The 20639-nt window shown below is 33.4% G+C and overlaps 2 protein-coding genes across 2 annotated transcripts; one reads left to right on the top strand and one right to left on the bottom strand.

Annotated features, from left to right (window-relative positions):
* Positions 1-1235: 1235 nt before the first annotated feature.
* LOC131660324 (uncharacterized) lies at positions 1236-9445 on the top strand. The gene is made up of 20 exons (XM_058929544.1): positions 1236-1435; positions 1518-1594; positions 1695-1772; positions 2079-2210; positions 2508-2558; positions 2667-2813; positions 2933-3055; positions 3174-3251; positions 3344-3433; positions 3505-3627; positions 4305-4388; positions 4731-4829; positions 4927-5121; positions 6343-6418; positions 6765-6868; positions 6954-7213; positions 7327-7644; positions 8040-8118; positions 8260-8323; positions 8973-9445. Exons 1-20 carry the CDS (start codon positions 1348-1350, stop codon positions 9086-9088), a joined length of 2382 nt encoding a protein of 793 aa, XP_058785527.1. The 5' UTR covers positions 1236-1347; the 3' UTR covers positions 9089-9445.
* Positions 9446-14981: 5536 nt separating this feature from the next.
* On the bottom strand, positions 14982-19445 carry LOC131660323 (uncharacterized). The gene is made up of 7 exons (XM_058929543.1): positions 18986-19445; positions 18712-18801; positions 18521-18601; positions 17844-17975; positions 17278-17496; positions 16016-16108; positions 14982-15492 (listed from the first exon to the last, which is right to left on the bottom strand). The coding sequence occupies exons 1-7, from the start codon at positions 19229-19231 to the stop codon at positions 15331-15333; spliced, it is 1023 nt and encodes a 340-aa protein (XP_058785526.1). The 5' UTR covers positions 19232-19445; the 3' UTR covers positions 14982-15330.
* Between the last annotated feature and the right edge of the window lie 1194 nt (positions 19446-20639).

Genomic DNA, 20639 nt, shown 5'->3' with positions numbered 1-20639 from the left:
TTATATTATTACCTTAAAATTAGTTTTATATTACCAAATTTGAAATATCATTTTTCACTATTTGTTATAAATAATAATCTATATATCTAAACGTTTCAGATTTTGTTTTATCAAATTAATGCAATATTTTTTTGTTGGGTAATATTTTTTTTAATTAAATGCTCCATATATTTTTCAATTTAAAAAATAAATTTTAAAATTTACCATTAACATTTTTTTACCATTAAACAGAATAATTAAAAATCGAAAACATTTAAATATTAAATACAACAAAAATTAAATACAATAGTTATGAATGAAAGTGGACACATTAGACACATTCAATTTAGTTTCTATCTCCATCACATATTTATGTTAAACATATTTTCAATTCGTTAGTTATTATAATTTTTATTTATTTGAAACGAAATAAAGACATCTAATTGAATATTATATTATTATCTAATTTAATAACATATATCAAAATTATATTTATTATACTACTTATTTGTCTCAATAAAAGTTATATTTAGTAAACTATTATCTATGTAAACTATATTTATTAATTTTGATTTTATGTATTTATTACTACCACAATTCATTAATGAGAAATAAAATAAAATAAAATAAAATAAAATGATTAACACTGCATTCGAGGAGACAATATAGTGATATATTATGATATTATCTACAAATGCATTTATTCCTTCAAATCAACAACTAAATGCCAAAAAAACAAATCAAAAATTATAATTTCATAAACCTCAACCTAAACAAATAAAAAAAATTATAATATCATAAACCTCAAAATGTTTTCAACCTAGTTCAACCTAGTTTTAAGACAATAATTAAAACTAAATATTCCAAAAAAACAATCCTAATAAATCTTTGCTACGAACCCGTGTTAGAAAAAAAATTGTAAAACCATTCCAAAATAACCAATAGATTAAAATTGAAAAAAAAACAAAGAACTCATTAGTTGTGAGTCAAACGTAGAGATGGTAGAGGAACAAATTCAATTTTGGAACAAATTGAAAAAAAAAACAAAGAACTCATTAGTTTAAAGTGTTGTTTAAATGCTAAGAAAAATGTGTTTTTTAAATGTAAATTTAAATTTAAAATAGGTTAGTTCTAAATTGGAATGTTGGTCCGGACCGGGTTTAAATTGGTTAAAACTCCGGTTTTAAGTGACACTACACAACTACTATATAAACCCGAAAGTTCACTACACAACTACTATATAAACCCGAAAGAATTGTTGGATAAAAGGGTTTAGTTGAGTTAACTCTGGTCTCCAGAATAGGGTTTTGCAAATTACAAATCACATCGCCACAGCAACTAAGCATAGAGGCTGAAAACCTGAGCACGATGGGAGCTACACATCAAGTCAACAAGCCTCACAAGTCACGTTTCTCTTCAAAATCTTCTCGCAACATTCACAAAACCTCAGTCAAAGGTTCGTATATTCAAGCTATGAATGCCTGAAGTTTGTTTTTACATCGATTAGTAATGTTAGGTTTTTCAATTTAATTGTTTAGATAGACTTGCGATCGTAAAATCGTCGCGCAATGTCGGCAAAGGTGCTCGTGCAACTCGACTTCAGAGAAATAAAATGGTATTTTGATTTGAATCTGTTTATATGTTCCTATTGTTCCTTGTGTGTTGTGTTGTAACTTGTATCTAGTTTCAAGTTACTGATTTGTAAAAATATACAGCTTCGGGAACAAAAGAAGGCTGCGGTTTTGAAAGAAAAAAGAGAATTGAGTGGATCGAAATGTCCTCCGCGTGTAATTGTGAGTGAATTTATTCTGCATTTTTTTGGAACTGATTTGGATATTATATTTATGCACTGCTTGGATAAACAACTTAATTTAGCGCTTATAGCCGTTACAAGCATATGTGTTGCGAGCATGTGCAAATAAGATGTAAAAATGTTATAAGCTGTTTGCATAAGTTATCCAAAGTAGTCTAACAAGTGTGTATACTTTATGATAGTAGTTAAGCTCAAATATGTCAATTTGAACAAACTGTTATTTATTGCATATTTGATTTCACTTTATTGTGCCCTCACACCCCTATTAACTTTTTGTTCCTCCTAGGTTCTTTTTGCCCTCCGTGATACTGTGGATTTAGAACCTGTTGCAAACGATCTTTTGTCATTGTTATCCAATGATTCTTCTGCGGTGCTGTCAGGGACAGTTGCTTCTTCTGAATATAGGACCAGAGTAACGGTACATCTGTTTGCTCCTTGATTCTCTGTAAATTAGTTATTTCGTTGGGTTTGTATATGCAACATGGATTGTGTTAAGCTGTTAATTGATGTTGATAAGAAATTCTTTTATAATTAATATTTAATAATAAACTGTAAATATATTGAATAATGAATTTAAAAATCTATTGTTAAAAGTTAAATATAGACATTCACCTGGTTAGTCGAGAAATAAGGATTCAGTGGTAATTTAGATGTCTGTTCGATGGGTATTTAATGATGATTATGTGATTTTACACCAATGTAATATATGCTGCAGGTACTAAAAGCACCTCATGGTGACTTACAGTCCTGTCTGGAAATGGCTAAGGTATTATCTTTTGTTTTTATTCTTCGTTTCTCAAGGATTTTAGTGTGCAGATGTGGAGAATGTTGGTTGTGATTACTGTTCAAGTGTTCAACACTGTTTGTGTTGTAGGTTGCTGATCTACTGGTTTTTGTCGCCTCTGTCACTGCAAGGTCTTTGTGTGAAGTAACTGATTCTTACTTTATTGATTCATTTGGAAAGCATTGCCTTTCTATATTTAAATCACTTGGTTTACCAAGCACTGCAGTCTTTGTTCGGGTAAGTTATGGTGGTTCTTATTTTTGGAACTTATGGATTAACTTACACGAGCTTACAGTCATTTCATGAAGACATTGAGTTTTAACCATTTTCGGGGAATTTCCCTGTAATGCTTTCAGGATTTGCCAACCGAGCTAAAACAACGAAATGAACTAAAGAAGGTTTGTACATCTAGTCTTGCCTCTGAATTTCCCGAGGACTGTAAATTTTATCCAGCTGATACAAAGGATGATCTTCACAAGGTATTTATTTCATCCATTGGTGACTGAAAATTTTGATTGCACCTTCTGAATTTATCACCCATTGTATGATCATTTTGATTGCTTAAGCCTTCCACTTCTCTCATCTCTGAAATTGCAGTTCCTGTCACTCTTTAAAGAGCAGAGACTTAAAACTCCTCATTGGAGGACTCAACGACCTTACCTCACGACTAACAAGGTTTGGATTCATTAGTTTGATCCAGATGTTTGACTCAATCAATTTACATATTCTCATATCAAGCTTATCATGTTTACCACCATATATTACAGGTCGACGCAGTATATGATGGCAATTCTGACAAATGCACCCTTGTCCTCAGCGGTTACCTTCGTTCTCGTAACCTCTCTGTGAATCAACTGGTAATCGGCGATTCATTCAATAAAATTTAGTTGCATTTAGTTGTTTGTTGTCTCACATTTTGTTTGTTCAGGTTCATGTATCAGGTGCAGGAGATTTCCAACTGTGCAAAATTGAGGTTCTTAAGGATCCCTTTGCTTTGAATTCAAAGAAAAAACAAGACTTGATGGATTCTGACGAAATGCATGACGGGGAGGTACAGATTTTTACCTAATTTTCAAAACTATTGGTTAGGAACTCTTAAAGGAAGTACCCTTTAAGATTTTGAGTTTCAATCTGGTTTTGCCCATATATTATGTAAACATATAGCGGTGTCAAAAAAAATAAAATAATATGCACATGTTCAAAAGGTTAGGTAATTATATAAATATATACCAGTATGTCGAAATGTATAAAATAGACATGTTCAGAAGGTAAATAAAATATTGTAAATTAACAACGAAATATAACAGTCAGTATGTTTTGAAGTATAATATGCACATGTTCAGAAGGTAAGGTAGTTAATATAAATATATACCAGTATGTTGAAATGTATAAAATAGACATGTTCAGAAGGTAAATAAAATATTGTAAATTAACATTGAAATATAACGGTTAGTATGTTTTGAAGTATAATATGCACATGTTCGGAAGGTAAGTAAAATATTGTAAATTAATATTGAACTAAAACAATTTAAATTGGCAAAGACTGGCTTTGTCAATCTGGAAACACCAACACTATTCCATCTTAATTTTGATATACTGAAATTCAAAATCTTCTTTTTTTGCCAGACTTGGACATTATGATCTTATTTACTCATTTAATCTTGAACCATTTATTTATATTTGCACATTTACTTTTTTCTCATTTCCCCCCACCTTTTAATGTTGTAGGTCATTCGTTCTCTAGTTCCAGATCCTGAAACTCAAGAATATTTAGTTGTCGAGAATACTCCCGATCTTATTGCTGGAGAGCAGGTAGATATTAAAATTTCATTTGTAAACTGTAATATTTGATTTATGAGCTTCCATATTCCTAATTTCTTGATTGACATCATTTTAGTGGATGATTAGAGTATTTTCTAATTTTAATTTTTATAGTATAATATGACAGAACATACTCTTATGGTTATTTTGTAATTCAATCAGTTGTAGTCTGTTATCCAAGTTCACTCTTTTTAGCATAGAATCAGTTCCGTTTCCCTAAACAAAGTGCTTTAATAAGTTTGTGGGGGCATAATCTTAATAGCACGTGTTTATTTATTTGCAAGATTGTTTTGTTTAGTCTTGTTTTGGTATGACATTATTACTTGTTGACAGACATGGCCAACGGAGGCTGAAATGGCACAGGCTGATGAAGATCGGAAGCAAAAAAAGTTAAGAAAGAGGAAGCTTCCTGCTGGCACTTCAGAATACCAGGTATGTACTCGATTCTCTTCTGATTCACACTTTTTTTTGCTCACCAAGTATTTAGTATAGAAATTATATGTATCTAATATTTCTTATTTATTTTCAGGCTGCATGGATTGTTGATGACTCTGATGAAGAGCAGTCGGACTGTGACAATGAAGATGAGGATGGTATGATGTTGGATGAAGTTAATGAGTTTCCAGGTCAAGAGGGAAATAAGTATGTAGATCCTGATGGTGATGGAGCTTCACTAAGACTTGGAGATTCTGATGACGAAACTGACAATGATTCTGTGATGATGGTGAGCTTGCTAATACTTTTGCAATACTAAAATATTTATCCTTAGACCTTTGGCCTCCCTGGATGGTCTCTTGTCCTTTAGTTTGTTGTTCTATGTTGTTAATCTAGGATAGCAATGCGTAGCACCGACCCTCTAAAATGCTATAGCAATATAGGGGATAGTGGTTATTGCAAAGACTAAAAACCAGTGTACAAAGTAAACATAAATACTCAAAATAGACTAATTTACAAATTTAAAGAGATCATCATACTTAATAGTTATATTACCTATTAAATAACCTAAAGCATAGAGTAGTAATACTTAAAGCAGAGAGAGAATAAAACAGAACTGAACTAAAAGTAGGAAGAACAAAAAGACTATTTGTGAGCAAGAACGTAACATTACTCTTCAAAGGGATTGGATTTATACTGTTAAAAAAGGCGACAGTTAAAAAGAAAAGAATTTGAGGAATGTATCCCCAAAATTCTACCTCTGCTATGCCGTTCTGTTTGTGTGCTATTGACAGCAACCCGCAGGCCAAAAGCGCCGCGGCGTACTCTCCCACCACTCCGTTATTTCGATATAGCATCGCTATAGCGTGCTATTGACAACATCGATTTTGTTCCTGGTATTTGAACACTATGTATTGGACAGTGCTGCTTTATCAATGAATCATGTGTATGTGGTATTATGGATATTCAGTTATATTTGGGATTTTTGCGTTTATAGTATTTCAAATATGTTCAGGACTTGCATTATGATAATCCTGGTCCATAGCTGGGTATCTGATTACTTTTTTCTAAATTTTTGAAAGGCATTCCTTCTTTTAAATGCATGTTTGTGTGCATGTATGTGTTTGGGATTAATTGGTGCTGATGCAAGACTTAATATAGTAGAAAACATGACTATGACAAATCCAAATGTTCATTTTTTAACTAATACTACGTAGTTATTTAGATCTTACGTTGCATCCTCGGATTTATGTATTTTGGGGTTAATACAGTTTTATTGTCTGCGTACATAATGGGCTTGTGAAAATATGCTCTATTATTACACAATAACTTTTTCAAATTATGGCTATTTCTGTTTACTTTAAAAGTATAATATTCATTAATATTAAGACTCTTCTCTCTTAGTAAAGAATGTTGGATTAGTTTTTTGCCAGATTAAATTTAATTCCCTTGGCGTCGGTGGATCATGATTTATATCTTAAATTGCACGATTACTATTTTGGTATTACAGGAAGTTGACAACATGACTACAGAGAAGATACAAGATGAACTTAAGGAACTTAAAGAAGCACATGCTGCAGATGAGGGTATTTTTTTTTTTTCATTTATGTTCTTCTCAGTTTTATTACTATAATTGTATGCTGTGTGTGTCTCATTCCCCTTTTTCCTAGAAGGCATGAGAATTTGGAATGCACGTTGAGTGTAAACTTTTTTGGTTTCCACTTTATATTTCATGTCCTGCCTTTTGCACTTTGTTGTGAATTTTGCCTTAGATACCTTATTTTATTGTTTCCACTTTCTGGTTCCTACCTTTTGCATTGTTTGAAAATTTGCCTTAGATAAGCAAAAATGACATTTATAGATAGTTTTCTGTTTTGTTGCTCATATATTATTCTTTTTTGTTTATTGCTTGCCATTTGTTTGTTGTTGTAGAGTATCCGGATGAAGTTGATACACCATTAGATGTTCCGGCTAGAAAGCGGTTTGCAAAATATAGGGGACTCAAGTCATTCAGGACTTCTTCATGGGATCCTAAAGTATGTTTGTCTTTTGGGGAGATTCTTTACAATGAGACATTGCTACTTAAAATAAAATGTAATCTGACATTTCTGATATTATCAGGAGTCTCTACCCCAAGATTATGCCAAAATTTTTGAGTTTGATAATTTTAAAAGAACACAAAAGCATGTTCATGCTAAAGCTTTAGAATTGGAAGATGAAAACAGAGAGGACAATATTCTAGTTGGTTCATATGCTAGGCTGTATATCAAAGAAGTGCCCTGTATTGTGGTTTCAAAGCTACGTTTGCTTGCACAGACAACCCCAGTTACAACATGTGGCCTGTTGAAGCACGAGTCAAAAGTATCTGTTCTTCATTTCAGGTGAGTATATGCTATATCATTTGTTGTTGGTTCATTTCAGCGTCCTCTCATCAAAAGTGGTTCTCTGAGTATTCAATAGATGTGTCATGAACTAAATCACTTGTGTTTTGTAGTGTGAAGAAGCACGAAACATATGATGCACCCATCAAATCCAAGGAAGAATTAATATTTCATGTTGGGTTTCGACAATTTGTTGGCCGACCAACTTTCTCCAGTGAGTTCATAAACACGGACAAGAACAAGATGGAGAGGTTTCTCCATGCTGGACGTTTTTCAATTGCTTCAATTTATGCGCCAATTTCATTTCCTCCTCTTCCTACTATAGTCCTAAAGACAGTTGCAGATGGGGCCGCACCAGTAGTGGCTGCTGTTGGCTCACTGAAAACTGTTGATCCAGATAGGATTATCCTTAAGCGTCTTATTTTGACAGGGTATGTTTATTTTATTTTTTTGCCAAAATCCATAACTTGAAAACTTTTATATAATATTAAATTATTTCATTATATCTTGATATTATCTAAGAGCATCTTAGTTTATCTGTTGGCGTTAATTTCCATATCTATTAGTGATAGATTATAGTCGTGATTTGTTTCCCCATTTAATCTTTTTCTCTGTTCTTTTCTGAAACCCTATAATCTCAACAAAAACATTGCATATTATTTATATGATCTATTGTATTTTTTTGGTTGAAGTCTTTGCATACCAAAACTTGGGAAAATGTGATTATTTTCATTTTAGAATTGTGACATTTATGATGATAATCAACAATAAAAATACTGTTATGAACTTATGGTAATTAGAACTTTTTGAACATTTTGTGATGCAGCTACCCTCAAAGAGTATCAAAACGTAAAGCTTCCGTAAGACATATGTTCTATAATCCAGAGGATGTTAAATGGTTCAAGGTAAGAAACAATTGTTGCCCGTTTTCTGAAATCATTAGATTTAATTGAGGATTTGTAGAGCATTGGAAGAACTTATTCTCTAGAAATTGTCCTCAACTATACCACCCTAACGTGATTTCTTAATATGGATGGTGATTGCAGCCTGTAGAGATATATACCAAACGTGGTCTTCGTGGCCGAATTAAAGAACCAGTTGGTACACACGGTATGTTCTGTTCCACACCTTACTGCTAATCTTACTATAAACCTGCAGGCAGCTACTCATTTTAGTAAGAGACTGATTATTTATTGCTTCATTTTATGGGAAAATGTTTCTTAGACAAGTAGTATATAGAAACTTATGGGACATTATGAACTAGTCAGATACATTACAACTATTAGATCGGCCCCTTTATTGAATATGGATTGCAATGGTTGTGTTTCCAAAGGGAATTCTTACTTCACTATTGGTAAAATCAATTGTACCCATTTATGATATTTTGATGCTCAGCTCCATAGCTTCTTGAGGATTTATCATACTCATGTGACAGTTCTGGCCGGAAGTAGTGTCTCGTTTACTATATGTTGGGGAATGGTATTAATGAAAAGGGTGGATAAGATGAGTGTTAGATGAGCGAGGAACCAAGAAAGAAAACAGAAAAGGCCGAGAAATGATTTCTGTTGGATTCTCCGGGTTAATAAATATATAAAAATTAATCTTACAGACTAATGATAATCAGTTACTCAGTTTATTGTTTTGTAGACTAACATAAATTCCCTGTGTAAGTTTCTTGATTCATATTTCAGCTTGTAATCATCACTAACCTTCAAATGAATGTGGGATACCTATTGATTGTGTTCTGTTTATTGTTCAGGAGCAATGAAATGTCTTCTCAATGGGGTGCTTTCACAGAGTGATACTGTATGTTTGAATTTATTCAAACGTTCATACCCTAAGTGGCCAACCCGTCATTTTCCTTTATTAGATTAGATTATTGATGAGATGGCAGTTGAATTCTGTTATTGATCAAGGAATTCAGTAGAAAGCCAATTGTATATTGATTGGGAGTGAAGCTTTGGTTCAGATTGACTTTCCTCGAGCGGAGGATACAGTTTTGTGGCTCTTTATTAACTTAATGAAATGATAGCCAGAACCCCCAGTCGGTTTGTGCTCATCTGAGAAGATAAATTATGAGAGTTCAAATTTTGTATTTAATTTTTTTGATGATATTTGCCTACAGAAATACTATCGTGTACTTTTGTATTATTGATTCATATGTATCCTATCATTGTAAGATGAACTTCATTTCAGCTAAGCTACTTATGCATGAACACACATTGTTTTGTTTGTTTTGTATTGTAGCTGTTGATTGGTTTGGACTTTTAATCAATGGCTTTAAGCATCATTTATTTATGAAATTTTACAGGATGAATAACGGTTAAGAATAGTTAAACAAGTAATTTAACCAAGTGCTTGTGTCATTATGGCATGTTTGCTTATTGTTTAATTGTTTTTGTATATTTCTATAACTAGAGATAAATAAAACAAAACTACTTTAATATGAATTGTTTTATATTGGGTTTTTATGAAAAGTAGTTCAAAACATCATGATTTTATTTGAGATACAAATTGTTTGGATTGATTTTATTTGAGATACAAATTATTTTGATTCAATTATGATTAATCTTAATACAATTTGCTTTGGAATTAATGCAGTTTATTTAGATATTTTTTTACTTTCTATGTTAATCCAAAAAGTGACGTATGGGCCCACCTTTATGACGGGGTTTGCACATTTGAAAACCTAAAATTGTCTTTGAGTTTTTTCGGAGGTGTATCTACATAAGGGGAGGGGAGAGGATTGGACCTAGGTTTATTTATGAACATGTTGGATGTGGAAATCTTGACAGGAAGCAACGCAGGAAAACGAGCTTTCTTGCCATGAATTAAAATAAAAACGTCTACAAGTGATGGGTTGCCTTTTATACTAAGTAGAAAGCAGTTTCCTGTGCGACTAAGTTTTGCAATTACAATAAATAATGCAAAAGGACAAACCATTCCAAATGTTGGAATATATCTTCCACGACATGTTTTCAGTCATGGACAGTTATATGTGGCTTTATCCAGAGGTGTCTCACAGACTACGACAAGAGTTTTGATCAGGGAGGGAAAATTACAGGGAGATGATGGTGAATATACAAAAAATGTAGTCTTTAAACAAATTCTTTTATCGCATCCGCAGGTATTCACTAACTACAAAATACGGTTTCATCGCACATTAATAAATATATTTGTTATAGTAAATACGATTGAACATTTAGTATTTTTTTGCTAATGACTAACTCTAAAATTATCCTTTGATTTACTATACAAGCAAGCTAAAATACAGCGAAATCTTCCAATTATGTAAGGAGTTGAGACAGAAGAATGTTGAACCTCACTGCAACACAAAAGTGTGTTATACCGAAACATTTTTCTAATGTCATTGTGTTATGTCAGTTGGGTCATTGCTCCTCTCACTATTTTTGTGCAATAAATTTTAGATGGGACACTTTGAAGATAAATGGAACACATGGAAGGACGAACAAACTATTTCTTCCATCGACAAACCCGACAATAAGGTGTATTCACATGTTTATGCAAAGTAAATGTGAAAAAACTATTTGTTGCATTTTTCATCACCATTTCACTAATACTTTTGTCATCCTTATTAAAATAGGTAAAACATCTGCAGATTTACTCTCTTGGTTGGAGCTCCACCGTCATAACAGATAAAACACAACTTTGGAAAATAGTGAAAAGAGAAATACTATCTCAAAGGATGGAGAGGTATTTATATTATTCGTTTACAACTTTTTAGTCCTAACATATTTTTGGAGGCATTGATTTACTGTTTATATTTATTTGTTCATCTCTGGATATAAAACCATGTATATTATTTAAGTTAATTGTTTAACTTTTTTTTGGCAGGAATCCATGTAATTCAAGCATAGAAAAGAGTTGTTGTTCTACCAAATCTACACTAAAACAATCTATCTCTATTCTTCAGGTATTACATTATATATAGTTATATATTAAACCAAATTATATTTTACGAGTAACACGTTTTAAATGTATTTGTTTCTTGATCACATATTTACGATGTATTTGTAGTTTTTTAAAACTCAAGACTTTATTGATAAAGGGGTGTATGAAGAATTGATTCGACTATTTTCAAGGTATAAAAATTTTTATATTACACTAATTACTATTAATATTACACTATCTTTTTTTTCTAAAAGATTATAATGTGAAAGTCTTACATTTTTACTCATTACTGTGGAAATCAATTGTAGGGAAAAAGATAATTCTTGCTACAAAGATTTCATGTTCGGCCTTCCTCATAAAGAGCGTCATTGATTACACACGATAAATTGTGCATTATATGCACGGGTCTTTGAATACAATTTAATGCATGTGTTTGTTTCCCATTTTCAAAGTGTCATAATATTATTAGCATATGTAGAGATCATACATTCAATGGTATCTTAAATTTGTTTACTTCTACTAATATTGTCTATATATGAATTATTTTTAGCATGACGTATAACTAAAACTTCAGAAGAGACATATGTGTTATTGAATTAGTGTCCCAAGGTCATGTAGGAAGAAGATAGGGCTCATAACACACTTTTATACAAAGCCATTTATGTTATGTCTAACTATTAATTTTTTTTAAATGTGTCGTACAATATAAATACCTCTTTAAAAAATGTACAGACATTTATTTTTCTTTGCCGTGCACATTAAAAAAGCGGGCAGACGGGTGTTTGATCAATTTTTAACTTGTTAACAACTCTAATATATCCTCTCAAACTAAGTGTTTGATCAATTTTTAACTTGTTAACAACTCTAAGTTTGTCTTTAAGAAATAGATACCTATTAGTTGATAAAGTTTTAGTAAGAACATCTGCCCATTTGGTCAAAGGCAGGAATGTGTGTCACAGTCAACTTTTTATTTATAACTTAAAAGATTATCTCCAACTCCATCCATGTGCTTTGTTCTGGGGTGCATGACTGGATTTTGAGCCAAAGATATAACACCGAGATTGTCACATATAATCCTAGGGACTTGATGCCTGACTTTCAGTTCAAGTAGAAGCCATTGAAGCCATAAAATTTCAATTGTGGCATGATCAAGGCTTATGTATTCTGCCTCAGCACTGGACCTGGCAACCAGAGTTTGCTTCTTAGTCCACCAAGATACAAGGTTTAACCCCAATAAGATGCAGACTCCAAATATTGATCTTATGTTATCAGGGTTTAATGCTCAATCTGCATCACATTGCCCTGTGATGGTAATAAGAGCACGTAGATTTGCTGGTGCAAGAGCCCATGGTTAGATGTACCCTGTAGGTATCTCAATATCCTCTTGACTGCCTTCTAGTGATCTTCTAAAAGATTAGATAGAACTTGGCGAACTTTGTTAATAACATAGGAGATTTCAGGTCTGGTCATAGTAGGATATTGCAAGGCCCCCATAACAGACCTGAAATAAGTAGGGTCACTGACTTGAGTTGAGCCCACTTTAGAGAGCTTTGTACTAAAGCCATAGGTGGACCAATACTCTTTGCTGCTAGCATATTTGTTATGGTTAGTTAAATCTCTGATGTATTTTCTTTAAGACACTATGAGGGACCCATTAGTATGATGGTGAACCTCTATTTCAAGAAAATAGTCCAGTTGTCCAAAATCTTTTTGAGAGAAAGAAAGATTTAGCTTGGTCACCAATGAGTGAATAAATTGTTATGATGAGTCAGTGATGATGATATCATCAACATACACTAGGACAAGTGTATAGCATGAGGATGAATGCAGAATGAAAAGAGATGGGTCACACTTGTTAGCTGTGAACCCAAGTGAGACAAGGGCACCTTTGAGCCTATCAAACAAGGCTCTCAGGGTCTGCTTAAGTCCATATAAAACCTTATGAAGCTTGCAAGCTAAGATTGAGTCACATTGTTCAACACCTGGAGGTTGAACCATATATACTTCCCCATTTAGAACCCCATAGGAAGGCATTGTTAACATCTAACTGTTGAATTGTCCACTTTTGAGAAATAGCTAGTATCAACACAACCCTGACAATGATATGTTTTACCATTGGTGAAAAAGTTTCAATGTAGTCAAAACCTTCCACTTGATGAAACCCTTTGGCCACCAACATGACCTTGTACTTAATAATCAATCCATTTGGGTTTTCTTTAACTCAGAACACACCCATTTACAACCAACATGATTACTGTGAGAGGGAAGGGGAACCAAGGTCCAGGTTTTTTCCAGCAAAGCCTCGAATTCTAACTGCATAACAACATACCCCTCAGGAATTACCAGGGTCTGTTTGTAAATGGCTAGTTCAACATGAGTTAAAAGTAGCTTGGGATGTAGGTGAGGTTGGATAATGCTATATTTGGCCCTAGTTACCATATGATAAACATTCCGAGGATGTTAAAAGGACATAAGAGGATGAAGATGTGGCAGTGGAGGTAGATTCATGAGGTAAGGTAGATTCATGAGTTTAAGAGATGTATTAGGGCATATATTAGAAGAAAATTGCACAAAGCTAAGGTAATAGCCAAACCTTGTACATTTCACACATGGACTTGATCAGAACCAGAGAGAGATAGACTCCATAAGATTGGAGGCATCAGGGGTGACATGGTGAGTTGCTTTAGAGTCAGGGAATTAAGCTTGGTTGTAAAAGGGAGAGTACTTTGTGCCATCATTAGAGCTTCAGGTCTTGTTGCTGCATATTGAGATTGCATAGACGAAGTTCCAAGCCTAGGAGAGGAGGACCAGATGGAATTAGGTCTTGAATTAACAACAACAACTGAATCAAATTCAGTAGACAAGGCTTCAAGAATCAGTTCAATTTGATCATAATATAACACTAGATCACCAATAGACATCAAGGTGTCAATAATTGTGTGAACTCAAGCGAGAAATTCAGAAATAGATCGCGTATCCTTGGACAACGATCGCAACTCAGACCTTAAATGTCTGGAATACATTTTCATATGTGTGTGACAGTACGAGCGAATCCCCTTCCAAACTTATCACGAATTGCGAAGTAAAATAAATCGCGAGAGGAGCATCTTGTTTATCCTAAGCGACATAGCTAGGGTTTTCATAACCAGCTTCACGATCAATAATTGAGAGGAATCACTCAGGAATCTAATGAATTTGTGTGCGTGCGCGCGCGCGATAGCTCTTCTATTTTGATCTATCTTACTTGGATTGAGTTATGAATTACTTATAATTCAAATTTAAAAAAATATATCAAATTTCATCTAATTTAGTGTCAAAGGATGAAATACACTTGTAAATCCTAAAACTGAATCCGGGACTAATTTTGTGACAAATACGAAGTGCCTCAATCATGAAGTGATTTAATTGAAGAACATGCGTGAAATACACTTGTAAACCCTAAAACTGGAATCTTGACTAATTTTGTGACAAATACGAAGTGCCTCAATCATGAAGTGATTTAATTGAAGAATAAGTGTGTTGGGAATTTGAAATCCGGAGTGTAGAAAGAACATTTTGGGGTTTCTATGAAGTGTTACAGGTGTAGTGAACACCACCCCGGGTCTATTCATGATTTTAGAGCAACATAAACAATTACTTCTTTCTCACTCCTTTCTCTTTCATTTTCTTTTACACCGTCAGTCTCTAATCTTTTGCATTGCATTACCCATTTGGGAAATTAGAGACATTCTTTATCCCAAAAGAAAGGAGGAAAAATATGTTCCATACCATACTTTTCCCGAACAAAGTAAGTGGAATATGCGCTTTTTGTGGAAGAACGATTTACTATATGAATTTCCCAACCATGAAACAGATCTGCTATAAAAGAACCAACAATTTTTTTTCTGTATTTAAATAATTCACCATAGTTTTAGGTTGTCAAAGAAGTTACATATATAAATCAAAGGATATTATAAATTTCGACATCATGTCAGTATAACTTAAGAAAAGTTCCATTCTACCAAGAGGAAGAAAAAAAGATGATCCATCTCATGAACTATTAGGAGACCAATAGTTCCGGAACTCTAAAAATGCAGCCTTGTCCTTTATGTCATGGCCAAGCCTTCAGCCAATCAATAAAAAAGAGCAAAATCTAATTAAATTAAGGCACTTGGTTCCAACTTGGGGAAAAACAGTAATTTGATGACTGACTTCATTAGGTCTGCTTAAATAATTTCACCCGGCGGCAACTCAGCCAGCTTTGGAGGAGTTCCAAGTACTCTTTCCATGTCATAACGAACTTCAATGTTGCGAATGCTGTACCCAACCACCATCAACCAATAAAGCAGTTTGGCGAGTTCAGGTGCACTAGTCTCAGTCACACTAGTCTATAAAAATCAGAATTGAAACAAAAGTTGAACAAATATCAGAAATGATAGTTACAGTAATAGCAAGCAAAATGAGAAGGCTGTTAACCACCTCAATCGTGAATCAATTTGAAAAACAACTAGTAGTAGTGATTGCCTTAATTCACATAAATACAGATCTAATTTACCTATAATGTCTATATGAGATAAGCTTTTTAGTAAGTTAGAGAGTTACTAAGATTATATTAATAAGAGGAAAGAATTCGAGAGAGGGTCTTGTCAATTGAGATAGTAAGGGCAATTGAGCATTGGAAGGTGCAGACTGCTGCAAACCCTCGAGAGTATCTCACAACAAATTTATCAGGCAAGACACAAAAAATCTTACCTCTGTAGTAATGTATGCTTTAAACATAGTTCACATAGTTAAAGACCACAAGTTACAAGTTCAGTTATTCAAAGTCGGAACTAAAAAAGGTACAAAAAAACCTTTATTTAATAGGACCTGGAAAAAAACATAAAAGGAATTAGAGATATTGAGACAAACCTTCATTTGACTAGGATCTGCAACAGCCAGCAGGCGCTTTATAAACGTATTCATTGCAAACACAACGTCCTCCCCAGCACTACTCGTTAAATCCTACATGAAAAAGAAGGGTTACTTAATATGGCACATAATTGATTCTAATAGACAGAATGAGTAAAACTTGAAAACTGAAGTGATTTAGTTTAATTATTTGGATCTGATGTTAAATCAAAGTTATAGAAGAATGTACCATACAGACTGTAGAGTGCCTATGCTAGTAAATTAACAACAGCAGCAGATGCATAATTGTGGTGAGTGAGTACAGTAACGCCATACTAATACCCAGAGCTGAACAGAAATGCAACTCCAAAAATAACAACCAAGTCTTATCCCACTGAGTGGGGTAGGCTACATGGATCAACTTTCGCCATAATGTTCTATCCAGAACCTTACTTTTATCCAAATTGTTAAACTCGAGATCTTTCTTAATAACTTCTCTTAGTCTTATAGTCTTTCTAGGTCTTCCTCTTCCTCTAGTTGTTTGACTTCTCTCTATCTGATCTACTCTCCTTATCACAGAATCTACATGCCTTCTCTCTATGTACCCAAACCACCTAAGTCTATTTTCTACCATCTTCTCTACTATAGGTGTTACCCCAACCCTCTCTAATATTTTCATTTATAATCCCATCATTTCTAGTCTTACCACACATCCAACGCAAACGCAACATCCTTTTCTCTGCTACACTTACTTTATTCTTGTGTTGATTCTTAAACGTCCAACATTTTGTCTCGTACAACATCGCAGGTTTTACCGCAGTCTGATAAAATTTTCCCTTCAGCTTAAGCGGTACCTTTGCATCACATAGAACCCCTGAAGCCCTTCTCCATTTCAGCAACCCAACTTGAATTCGATGGTTTATATCCCTTTCTATTTCTCCATCATTTTGTATTACAGACCCAAGATATTTAATTCGTGTGACTTGAGGAAGAAATGCAATTCCAAATATTCAAAATACTGGTTCAAGTTCGTCAATTCCAAAAATCAATACTCATTAGATATTAAATTTTGCTTTAGCCCATATTTTCAGAATTAACCCCAATAAAAGATACAGTATAGGTCAGCATAGAGAAGTGTATGTTAAACAGACAGCACACATCATAACCCCAATAAAAGATACAGTACAGGTCAGCGTAGAGAAATGTATGTTAAACAGACAGCACACATCAGCTGGAAAGAGGCAAAAAAGTATTGTATAACGATAAAGAAAAGTAGAATCAACCTTCAAATTTCGAGGCTCAAGAGATTTTAGGAATTCCAACAGTTCATTTTGTGCATTATTCGACTGTCTTCCTACTTGACGATTTAGCTCCTCAATCTCTGCTTCAAGTATTTCAATGTACTTTTTAGCATCCATTTTTTCAGGCCCCGAAATGTTGTTCCACCGAATGACTTCACCTGAAACATTCTTTTGAGTTCCAGGAGCATAGTCTGGAATATCCTGCAACATTTTATGAGTATAAATTAGAGAATGCACAGACTACAGCATTTACTTGGTGTCTTAAATCAAGTAGTAATTCTCCAAAGAAAATGTCAAGATCCTTTAGCCACCGAAGAAGTTTTTGAAAACCAAAATTTCAAGACTTAAATACTCTTAATTCTTAGGCCTGAACTGATCTACTACTTTATGACAATTATTTTTCTTTTCTGCTAGGCTGCTAGCCGACGCCGTACGAATAACTCATCAGACCATAAGAATTAGTGTCACACACCCTTAGAGTTATCCAAACACGTCGCTAACTTCTGCATCATATAATCCCAAAAAGACAAGGAAGATAAGTGGTGTACCTTTTTATCTTGCACATCAGGAAGGGCAACTTGTTCCAAACTTTCTTGCAGTTCCAAACGGTATTGTGCATTTCTAAACATGTATCCAGTCATCATGACACTGTACATAAGCTGTGCAAGGTTCTCAGCTACCTGAACAAAAAAACAAATGGTTCCCACTGAAATAAGTAAAAAGCATGGAGAAAATATAAAACAAAACAGAAGAACTGCAATTCAACCCAGCTACATGGTTTAATGTTGCTTTACCAATTATACCATCTACTGCTAAAACTGTTACTCATCTACAGGCAGAAAAGTCATTAGCATCTGTTAAAAATATATTATGATTGTTTTTATGACTTTTATTGTATATAGGCATATCATATCATATCATATCATATCATATCATATCATATCATGTAATAAGAATAATATCGCTCATATTTATTTCTTTGAGACTATATAAATTTGACTCTGCAGTGTAGTTAAAACATGCAGTTTCACAATATCATGCCTTTGTTTTCTCTCAACATGGTATCATAGTCTGGTTGAGAAAACTTAAAACCATGCCTAACAAATGGACCCACACCCTAAGACCCAGCTCCAAAAATAACCGCCTTCTAGAAACTGCATATCACTAAATCATAAAATGACGGTAACAGCCAGTGAAGAAGGGAGAAAAAAACTCATAATCTTACAGTGGAGATTGTTATAGAAAAAAATTGAGGAGGCAGTGTTCCAATCATATTTGTCACGGTTTGTCGCATTGCATCCACAACCTAACCACCAAACAAATCCCATTAAATATTGCACTACGAAACCAATAGCCATTTGTACACAACAATCAATTAACAGTTTCACTACTGTTCATAATAACACAACAGATTACCGGTTGAGGCGCTCTTTTCACAAACAATTCCATAAATTCCGGCTGCACGTTCTTGACATATTCCAGTAAAATTTCTCTCCTGCTCTTTGACTGGTAATTTCAAAATTAAACACTAATTAGGAACACAGTCATATAGATAGACAAAAACTTATGATTTCATACATTATGCATCAATAGAAATTCCAAGTAACAGTTCAATAACGAAGTACATTCATGAACAGAGATAATATTAATTAGGTTAATTTTCAGATAAAGAAGAGAGAGGAATCAGTACCAGAGTGCCGTTAGGGGATTTGGAGTCGCCGGAACTAGCAGAATTGGGAGCGTCATTATTGGATGATTGAACTCTGAAACTGAGTCTTCCTTTATGGTTTGAATTTCTCGGAAAGGTGATTGATGAAGGTGAACGAGTTGGGAAGGAAAATCGAGAAATTGAAGATAACGAAGTGGAAGTTGAAGAAGAAGAAGAAGATAGTGTCAATTGAGGTCTGAATGAGGGTTTCGCAGTTAACAAATACATGATGGTCTATACGAAGAAATGGATTCTGTGAAGTATTGTTTATGGATTGTATCGGAGTTGAGTTTGGAATTGAACTTTCCAACTTGTGCGGCTTTGTTCTGCTTCCAACTTCAAGGACAGGGATGAGCTTCGCACGTGATTTGCAACTGCCGCGTGCGGTTAAATAACCACACTTAAGAATGCGAGTGGATACTTAGAACTCAGCGAAGACAGCAATGCCCAATTAAATGGAACTATGTAAATATTGATTGGGCATGTACAATAAACAAAGGGTCATGCTAACGAGTGCCCCAGGGGCACTCTTTAAGCATTCTAAATAAAGAAAATATTCTTTCAAAAGTTTACCATTTCAATTTTCGATGCATTAATTACGCATATTTCCAATAAAAACTTACTTTTTAAAGCTATTAAAGAGTGGCCCTGGGGCACTTGTTAGCATTTCCCATAAACAAATAATGAAACTTAATTAAGTGGAATTAGTTTTTTTTATTTCATTCACATTCAAAGTAAAAAAAATATTTTATAAAATTATTTATAATTTATAAATAAAAAAATATTTTATAAAATTATTTATAATTTATAAATAAAGTTATATTTGATGAGTAAACTTTTAATATTAACTTTTTTAGAGTGTATTTTTTTCGAGGTCTTGAGTTCGAATCCTACAATAATTTTTGTGTTGGATCATTCTATACATAACTCTAATTTAACTTTAAATGAGATCTCCGCGCGCTGCAAGTAGACGGTTGGATTGATTCCTTTTGAATTATTCGATCGTAAGACCGCATATCATAATTTCAAAAAAAAAAATATCGGTAAAACAGTATTACAAACATTTATTAGTCTAAAATATTAATTACTTTTATTTATAAAAGTGATTAAAGTTTAGGTTTTTTTTTATATAATTGTGACCGGAGTATTTTTTAGTTAAAAATATTTAAGTTATCACGGATTGGCTAATAAGTTGGTTTGTTTTTCTAGTTTTAAAATGGTAGGTTGACATCCTCTTGTTAATGTTTTTTAATAAAATGAAATTTTAACAAAATATGATATTTTGAAAGACTTTTATTTAGAGAATTTCTTAACTCATCCCATAGGTACGAGGCACACCATCGAATTGACAAAATTACCTTCATTGTTTTGTTTCGTAGATATACTTACGGAAGTCTTCCGTAAATGCATCTACGAAAGGGTTTGACGTTATAACTCGCGTCAGACCTTCCCCCTCCCTCATTCTTCACATTTTCAAACTCAAACTCTCAAACTTCAAATTTTAAATTGACGTATTTCTTTATCCCGAGTTCGGAAGACGTTGTCAACTCAAGTATCAGCTTCCATCTAGTTTGTATATTTATTTAACTGGTAAGTTTTCGACATTTTGATTAATTTTAGAGTATTTGTAAAATCC

This window comes from Vicia villosa, linkage group LG3 (assembly GCF_029867415.1).
Source record: "Vicia villosa cultivar HV-30 ecotype Madison, WI linkage group LG3, Vvil1.0, whole genome shotgun sequence".
Taxonomy (NCBI): Eukaryota; Viridiplantae; Streptophyta; class Magnoliopsida; order Fabales; family Fabaceae; genus Vicia; species Vicia villosa.
Note: the sequence above shows the minus strand (reverse complement) of the source record. Positions and strands in the feature narration are given on the sequence as shown.